This window comes from Panthera uncia (assembly GCF_023721935.1).
Source record: "Panthera uncia isolate 11264 chromosome B2 unlocalized genomic scaffold, Puncia_PCG_1.0 HiC_scaffold_24, whole genome shotgun sequence".
NCBI classification, from domain to species: domain Eukaryota; kingdom Metazoa; phylum Chordata; class Mammalia; order Carnivora; family Felidae; genus Panthera; species Panthera uncia.
In genome coordinates this window covers 5,735,354-5,744,535 of record NW_026057580.1, presented here as the reverse complement: position 1 = coordinate 5,744,535, position 9,182 = coordinate 5,735,354, and the positions used below count along the sequence as shown (strand labels likewise).

General features: G+C 46.5%; 1 protein-coding gene across 2 annotated transcripts in view; it reads left to right on the top strand.

Annotated features, from left to right (window-relative positions):
* Nucleotides 1–5,573: 5,573 nt before the first annotated feature.
* CB2H6orf89 (chromosome B2 C6orf89 homolog) overlaps nucleotides 5,574–9,182 on the top strand; it is a 40,576-nt gene continuing 36,967 nt past the window's right edge. Inside the window, exon 1 of one of the 2 annotated variants that reach the window (XM_049653362.1) lies at nucleotides 5,574–5,716. In XM_049653362.1, the coding sequence (XP_049509319.1) occupies nucleotides 5,715–5,716 (2 nt within the window). In that variant the 5' untranslated portion in view covers nucleotides 5,574–5,714. The remainder of the gene's footprint in view (nucleotides 5,717–9,182) is intronic. The other variant, XM_049653363.1, reaches the window with a different exon arrangement.

Sequence of the window (9,182 nt, the reverse complement as noted above, 5' to 3'; positions counted from 1 at the left end):
TTTTAATTATTATTTTTTAAAATGTTTATTTATTTTTGAGACAGAGAGAGACAGAGCATGAACGGGGGAGGGTCAGACAGAGAGGGAGACACAGAATCTGAAGCAGGCTCCAGGCTCTGAGCTGTCAGCACAGAGCCCCACGTGGGGCTCGAACTCACGGACCGTGAGATCATGACCTGAGCGAAGTCGGACGCTTAACCAACTGAGCCACCCAGGCGCCCCAAAACTTTTTAAAATATTTAAAAAATATTTTACACCGTCAGCACAGAGCCTGATGTGGGGCTCAAACCCATGAACTGTGAGATCATGAAATCAAGAGTTGGACGCTTAACCGACGGAGTCACCCAGGTGTCCCACTATTTTTTTTTTAAGTTTATTTTGAGAGAGAAAGGGAGAGTGCACCAGGGGAGAAGGGGAAGAGAGAATCCCAATCAGGCTCTGCACTATCAGTGCTGAGCCGGATATGGGGCTCGATCTCACAAGCTGAAATCAAGAGTCAGACGCTTAACCAACTGAGCCACCCAGGCGCCCCATGAAGTAACTACTTTTAACCCATCCCTATCCCTAGGAAATTCTAATATTATAAAATATCTGAAGAGTAAAAAGCCACACTATCTCCTCACTGGATAAGCTGCTTCATAACGATATACCTCCGAACCTCATTCCATGTTCGGTTTGAGTGCTTCCAGTTTGCAAACTATTTTTTGTGTATGATACATTTTTACTAATTACTATTTCAGTGATCCACTTAATCTTCAAAACTCCATGAAGTTGATGTTACTATACCCTTTTTACTTTAAGGAAACTGAGCCTTACAAAGATTAAGTGACTTGTTCAGTATCACAGCTGTGAGTGTCTGCGTATAGTTAGTTCAATCCTAGTTCCCTTAATTGTCAGGTAGGAATAAGGCTATACGGTGTTGTAGAGATCAACTAGACAGTGAGCAGGCTGGGCATCTCCTTCATTTCTGTGCCTTTCTCGCAGAGTACTGAGAATAGGGTGTTCAGGTTTTGTTGAATTAATGGGCAGAGGACTACATTTTACGCTGATGAGTGCTGGGCTAAGGTAAGGTATAATAAATTTTACACTTTCTGCAGTCTCGTGTTCATGTCCTCTTTATGACCCTTGAGCTGGACAGAAAAGTCTTTATCATTGGTCCATTCTGTCTATTGCTATTTGAGTTACCTTTCTCTGGATCTTATGTAGTTCCTTACTATCGATTTTGGGTGCCTTAGGGCACAGTGAGGATGCATTGGAGTTTTACACAAGAATAAGTCAGTGTCTTTTTGTCTCATTCCAAAATCCTTCCCCAAGAGACTCTGTATTTGTTGGCCTTTTGTCCCCAAGAGAACATTGGGTGACTTCAGGGAGGAATTAACAGAGATTTCTGAGTATAACTAATAGTCCACCTTAAATTACTCTGAGTGTCTTGTATTTACTTCATCTATTCTGTTAAGCTTAATTTGTCTTCTTAATAAATGTGCTTTATTAAAAACAAAATTATAAACTCTTACAGAAACATCATTTTGGGGGCTAGAAACTTGAAGATCATCCTCTTTCTCTCTGCTCCCTGTAAGTGATACATCATCAAGACTTATCAATTCTTTTTTCCCAAATTACCAGGCTTATTTTAACACCAGGCTTATTTTAGAAGCCCCCTTGTGGGGTTCCCTGCCTTTTGGCTTTTCCCCACTAATGCATCCTACACACACACCAGCCAAAGCTTTCCTCCCAAGATATCTTGTATGTCACTTTGCCAAGAAATGTGAAATGGTTTCCCTTGGCCTGTTAAAGTCCCCAGGGTGCCTGGGGACTGAGTTGGTTAAGCTTGATTTCAAGCTCAGGTCATGATCTCAGGGTTCATGGGATCAAGCGCCCCCCCCCCCCCCCGTCTATGCTGTCAGCACAGAGCCTGCTTGGGATTCTCTCTCTCTCTCTCTCTCTCTCTCTCTCTCTCTGCCCCTTCCCTGTGTGCTCTCTCTCAAAATAAATAATAAATAAGTAAATAAACATTTAAAAAATAATTTATAAAAACTAAATAAAATAAAGTCCCAAACCACTTGGCCTGGGCTTGAAGGGCCTTCACCCTGACTTCCCCAGCCTGATTTCCTACCATTTCATCCATGCCTTAAATGTGCCACCAACATTTCCACTTTCTGGGCCTTTGCTCAGGCCATTCCCTTTCCTTGCAATGCTTCCCAAACCTTGCCCATGCCTGGGTCCCAACTTCTTCAGAAATCCTCTCTTCCTGTCTGTGAGTAGGTTCTCTCCCTTTCTCCCTTCTTGGTCTTTAGTCCTCTGCCACCTTTCATTGTTGTCTAGCCGCTTGTACACATTCTCTTCTCTCCAAGTAGATTGATAAGAGCCCACATTAGGGACCACGTCCAAGTTTGGTTCAGTTCAGCATTCCCACAGGGCCTGGTCCAGGCCGGAACCTGAACAGAGAGAGCCTCCAGTGGCTGGGCGGAGCTAAGTCACCACAAGCAATTAATTCTGTGGCACAGAGTGTTACTACCTGGAAACCTTCTCAAGGGTTTTTCTAAATGCCAACAGAAGCCCAGACTAAAGAAATGAGTATGTTTATCCATCATTTCCGTCCCTATCCTCTCCCCCAAACCCTTCCTCCTCCTGTGCCCCAGTCACTGTTGTCCTAGTCATCACACATCTTTTGATTCCTCACCCTCTTTCAGCTACATCCCCACACACATTCCAGATTGCCAAGCACTTTCACATTCATGAGCTCTTCTCCCACCAGCCAGGTTTTAGAGTGGAGGGCTCTGAGTGACCAACAGGAGGAGGCGACAAGCTGCAGGGCCCACAGGATTTAGTGTGGGCTGGAGCCCAAGCCTTTCCCCTGCCTTCCTCCCCTGAACCTTTCTACAACCTGGTTTGTTGTACCTGGGAAATCTTCCTTGAGCAGATTCTCGTTCTTCCATTCCTTTTACCTAGACCATCAAAGTTATTTTTCCCTTGAACTTTCCAAAGTTAATTTTTCCTCCTCCAATCTAGCCTTCGTCCATCCCACGGGATTTATATGGCCATAACAGAACTCTGATCCCATCACAACCCCACTCAAAAACCTTCAGTGGCTCGCCACTGCCCACAGGTCAAAGTGTTAGCATTCAAGTTCTTTCTGGCTATGCCAAACTGATCTTTAAAGATTGTTTAGGGGCGCCTGGGTGGCTCAGTCGGTTGAGCGGCTGACTTCAGCTCAGGTCACGATCTCGCGGCCTGTGAGTTCGAGCCCCGCGTCGGGCTCTGTGCTGACAGCTCAGAGCCTGGAGCCTGTTTCAGATTCTGTGTCTCCCTCTCTCTGACCCTCCCCTGTTCATGCTCTGTCTCTCTCTGTCTCAAAAATAAATTAAAAAAAATTTTTAAAGATTGTTTCTTCTGGGGCACTTGGGTGGCTCAGTTGGTTGAGTGAGCGTTGATTTTGGCTCAAGTCAAGATCTCACAGTCATGAGATCAAGCCCTGCCTTGTGTCTTTTTTTTTTTTTTTAATGTTTATTTATTTTTGACAGAGAGAGACAGAGCATAAGTGGGGGAGGGGCAGAAAGAGAAGGAGACAGAATCTGAAGCAGGCTCCAGGCTCTGAGCTGTCAGCACAGAGCCCGATGCGGGGCTGAAACTCACAGACCGCGAGATCATGACTTGAGCTGAAGTTGGACGCTCAACAGACTGAGCCACCCAGGCCCCAGTACCTTGTATCTTTTGATGATGAGAGGTGGTTTCTAATTTAATTTTTTTGATGTTTTTATTTATTTTTGAGACAGAGAGAAAGCATGAGCTGGGTAGGGGCAGAAAGAGAGGGAGATAGGAACTGAAGTGGGCTCCATGCTGACAGCAGAGAGCCTGACATGGGGCTTGAACTCACAAGCCAAGAGATCATGACATGAGCCAAAGTTGGATGCTTAGCCAAGTGAGCCACTCAGGTGCTCCGGTTTCTAATTTTAGTGTGGTAAACTGTATCAATTTATCTTTTACAGAACATCTCAATTCTGACTAGCCACATTTAAGTACTCACTAGTCACTTGCATGGCAATGGTATTGGACAGAGCTACTCTAAAGTTTTATTGTTTCAATTTTTTTTCATATAGAGCTATAATACACATAGAATTTATTTTGGTGTATGGTGTGAGGTTGGAGTTAAGTTTCATTTTTTCCTATATGTATATATAACTGACCCAGAACTATTTATTGATAGCATTATCCTTTCCTCAGTCCTCAGTTGTACCTCTTTGTCATAAAGCAAGTGTATATATATGTGTGGTTCTCATTTTGGTCTCTTTATTCTGCACAATTGGTTTGCCTATCCCTGCATCAGTATCACACTGCCTTTGTAGTTAGCTTTATTAGTATGAACCCAGTAGCATTTTGATGGCAGGTCTCTAGCAGAAAAGTTAGGATCTTGGCACTAAGGACTGGGCAAAATAAGTAGCCTGGGTTCTAATTGTGATCCCACTACTCTTTGTGTAATCTTGAGCAAGTTAAACTTTCCATAAACCTCAGTTTGGTTGGTATGAGGATAAATTTTCAGGGAGGAAGAATTTCGTCTGCATTTCAAGGTCCTTCCAGCTGGAAAAAGAACCAAACTGACATGAGACAGAATAACAAGAGAAAATCAAATTTAGTTTCATAAATGTGGAGAATGCACACGCATACACACACACACACACACACACACACGAAATTCCAAAGATAGCCGACATGAGACATCCTGAGCTAAGGAGAGGGGCAGAACTTGGGAATACAAAGGAGAGGAAGGCCTTGTTCTATTAGTAGTAAGGGGACAGATGTTTGTAAACAAAGATCGCCCTATAAATTTCTTAGGTAAAGAGGGATCTCTATTAATAGTTCTTTCTGGTATAGGCAGGCAGTTGAGGGGGTGGGTAGAGAGCTTTTCCTAAATCTGCTGTGTTTTTATTGCTTTTATTTTTTTAAAGTAGACTTCACGCCCAATGTGGGGCTTGTACTCACCACCCTGAGATCAAGAGTTGCAAGCTTTATCAACTGAACCAGCCAGGCGCCTCTTGGTTGCTTTTAATTCAAAATAATCATCATGCCAAAGTGTTCGTCTTTGGGTGGCCTGCCTTTTGGCCCCTATAGGGACTATTTATATGATAGGGTTGTTGAATTGGTTTCACAAACATAAAGGGTTTGGCAATGTCTCGCACAGAGTAAGCTCCAGTAAATATTTATGAGTGGGCTGTGTGTTTATTTGTATGATTTGTTTGCTTGTCTTTCTTTTAGACTAAGAGCTCCCAGAAGTAAGGGCCTGCCCTCCGTTACCTATCCTTCCCACTCCTTAATGCCTAACACGCTGCCTGGCACGGAGTAAGGGGGGCCCAATCAAAGGCTGTTGGATAAATCAGTTCAGCTGCTGAATCCGCCCGAACGCGGAAGAGGACAGACCCCGGTAAAGACTCAAGTGGGCCGAGCAGGAAGAACCTGACGCCAGGGGGAGCAGGAACCCGCACTCTCCAGATCTCGCGGAACTTCGCGCGCGCGCGTGCGCGCGGCCAAGTCGCGGGTTCTGTTTCTGACGCAAGCGCGAGGCGTGAGGAAGGAGCTGCCCTAGCACGCGCGGCCTCGCCTGTGGCGTGGGAGTTGCTTCCGGGTTGCGCGCCCGGAAGCAGGAAGTTGGCGGCTTACCCTCCTCGCCCGGAGGCTGAAGTCCCCGAGGCGGGAGGAGCCCGAGGGGGCGCGGGCCCCGCATGTGAGTGACTGGGGCCCGAGGCCGGGAGGGGGGAGGCCGCCCTGTGACAGCCTCACCGCCGCTCCCGTCCGTGACACCCTCGCGCGGCCCTTTTCCTCTTGCCCTTGCGCAAATCTCTTTTCTGAACCTCTGGGGTTTCGCAGATTGACAGCACCGCCGGCAGCTCCCCCAGGATCGACTCCCATAAGACGTCTTTTCCTTGGCTCCGCGGGGCCGAGCAAAGCGAGGTCGACCCTGTTGGGGCTTGTTTCGCAGGTGTCACAGCAGTGTTCAGAACACCATCGGTGCTAGCGAAGTCTAGATTTCACTGCTCTTTTGACACATTCTTCATCTTTTGGTATATGGAGTAGATTCCTGGCCCCCCTTCGAAGCACCTTTTATTAATTGTTACCCGTGGAAGCTTGCCTTGTGTCAGTGGAAGTCTCGGTTCTTGAATTCCCCACAAAAGATTTACACGAGGATGCGCACTGGCATAAAGACCGTGAGAAGGAAGGTAGCAAGCACAAAGCAGTTTTTTAAAGGGCAGTACACTTTCAGGATGGAGTGGGCAGGCCTGGAGTTGGCGACTGCCCCGAGGCTACAGTTGTTTTTTCACTCCTACCGGTAGGGGGAACTTTGACCCTGCAAGGTTCCTGTCGAAACTGTCTCGGGAAACTGTCATGTCCGTTTCCCAACGGGGATGGCAAACTAATGCAAATGCATTGTAATGAAGTCTAGGGTTACTCTGGGGCAGAAGAGTTAGAGAGAAGCGCAAGCCTTGTACCTGCTGCTCTGGGTCTTAGAGCCCTGGAAAGTTGGGAACCTTTTGCCCTCAGGTCTCTAAATGTAACCTGTTTATGGCCTTCCCTGCCTCCAGCTCATAGCTAACCAAGTGCCTACTCTGTTATTTCCCCTTCAAGGACTTAGGGCTCTGAAATCTTTCAGGTTGAGGACCAAAGTCAAGCTTCTGTAGCTGCTTCCTACTGAACAGGCAGTGTTTTCATTAGAGTTTCACTCTTTGATATCTGTCTGGGCCATGAGGAGGTGGTATGAGGTTATAGGGTGGAGTAGGGCTTGTGTCCTGGTCTCAGAAGGTTTGACCACTCCAGTCCAGGGGCTATAGTAGTCTTGATGTTTTCTTGAAACGGGCTGATATCCTTGTTGCAGTAAGAGGTGAAGTTGGTCTTGTCTACCACAAGAGGAGATGAACTTAGTTATAAGATTAAGAAGACATGGTTCAAAAAGCAAAAGGATCACGCAAAGGAAAGGTCCCATGAAGGGAAGTATCCATGACATAAGACCCCAGGATAGGAAGATGGTGGATGTGCTTGCTGATAGGAGACGATGGGCTTGCGTTTGAGGTCTTTTGATACTTTCTTGAATAACCTGACTGATGGACATAAAAGCAACATTCTTCCTGGACTAATGTGCCCCTTTGGGCTAAAGTGAGCTATCTAATGCCCTTCGATTTTGGAGGACTACCCCTGAGAGTGACCACCAGGACAACCAGACTGGAGTTGAAGGAAAGCTTACCTGTAAAGGAGGTTAAGACAGAGTAGGTGGCTCCCGTGTCTAAAAGAAAATTAATTGTCCTACCTGCCAGTGAGTTGAGTTGGTGGCCTAAGGTTGCCAAGACTTACATAGTTTCTTGAATGGATTTGCCTAATTCTTGAGAGAGTGGAGGACAGTCCTCGTGATCCCTGTGGCCAGTCCTAAGGCTGCTCCCTAGGAGGGCCCCTAGCAAGAGGAGTGTAAGGACCTCTTGCTTGGATATGGGTGTTTCAGTTACCATAGAGAGGGAAACTCTTTGAGTAACTCCTTTGAGGAATACATCTGAAACTAACCAGGCCAAAGAACAAGTGCCCTTCCATCCATCTAAAAGGATCACATATGCTTGAGTTCCAAAAATAGAGTCCCTTCTGAGGACACAGGTGAACCTTGGTTAGAATAGAAATAAAGGCACTTTCAAAAGGGGCTCCCCTAGGGCCAGCAGTGGCCCTAAAGAGGACCAAAGCCAATATGAAGGTGGGCAAAGAGGTCATGACTAGATGTTGTAGAGTTGCGTTGCTACTTTAACACCGTTAAAAGACCCACTGTTTTAATTTTTTTTAAGTTTGTTTTTGAGAGAGAGAGAGAGAGTGTGTGAGCAGGGGAGGGGCAGAGAGAGAGGGAGACACAGAATCGAGTCAGGGTCCAGGCTCTGAGCTGTCAGCACAGAGCCTGATGTGGGTCTTGAGCCCAGGAACCATGAGATCATGACTTGAGCAGAAGTGAGATGCTTAATCAACTGAGCCACCTAGGTGCCCCTTAAAAGACCCACTCTTTTTTTTTTATAACACTTTTTTTTTTTAACATTTATTTATTTTTGAGACAGAGAGAGACAGAGCATGAACGGGGGAGGGGCAGAGAGAGAGGGAGACACAGAATCGGAAGCAGGCTCCAGGCTCTGAGCCATCAGCCCAGAGCCTGACGCGGGGCTCGAACTCACGGACTGCGAGATCGTGACCTGAGCTGAAGTCGGACGCTCAACCGACTGAGCCACCCAGGCGCCCCAAAAGACCCACTCTTAACCTTCCCCCAAAGGTCACCATCACCCCCCGTCCTTGGTCCTCCATGTCTCAATATTGTCAGGGCCACCCGTCAGCCCAGATAACCTCCTTCTTCTTCAATACACCTTATTAACAGCCTTGTCCCCTGTTGGAAAAACTCCTGGAACATATGTTCTGGGATCCTTATCAAAAGCTCCTCTTTAACAGTGTTAAAGTAGCAATCAGAAACACTTTCCCAAAAGAATGACTCACCTGCCGAAGTTAGGTTGAAATTATAAAGGCAGGGAGACAAGGGAATAAAACCCACTGGGGTCCCAGATGTTGGGTTAGTACTAACACAGATTGGGAAGGTCATATTAGAGAGTTTAAGTTGAGATTATAACAGTCCCAAAATAGCAGGTGTTGGGCGGGGCCCCTGAGCATTTAGGATTTTTGTGCTGTGTTCCATGACCTTTCTTTGGAAGTTTCTTGCACTTATGTGGGGCTGGGAGGTCCATGTTGGTATCCAGAGACGGGTATAGGTGAAACTAATGGGGTTATTGGTGGTGGCCCACAATGAAGCAGGTGCGGGAGTTACAATGGCTAAGTGGGGTCCCACACATATCCACCAAGAGGAATTAGAATTGGTGTTGTTGAGATAGCGTTGAGCAGTATTAAGTGAGGGGGGCTACGGGGCAGCATGAGGCAGAAGTGGCTTGTGATCAAAGAGGTGCCATACCTATGGATTTCTTTAAGGGTATAGTCTTGGAAGTCCCCCTGCAGGACTACACTAAGGTATTGGACATAACAGAATAGAGGACTTTAGGATTTATCTGAGATGGCCCCTTTTTGAAGAGCAGTTTGAGGTCTTCCAGTGGCTCACCGGTATACTCAGAGGTATCAGGGTTGTCCTCTTTGTTAGAGGTCACAGCAGGCTTGGCTCGGGAGAGATGGATCCA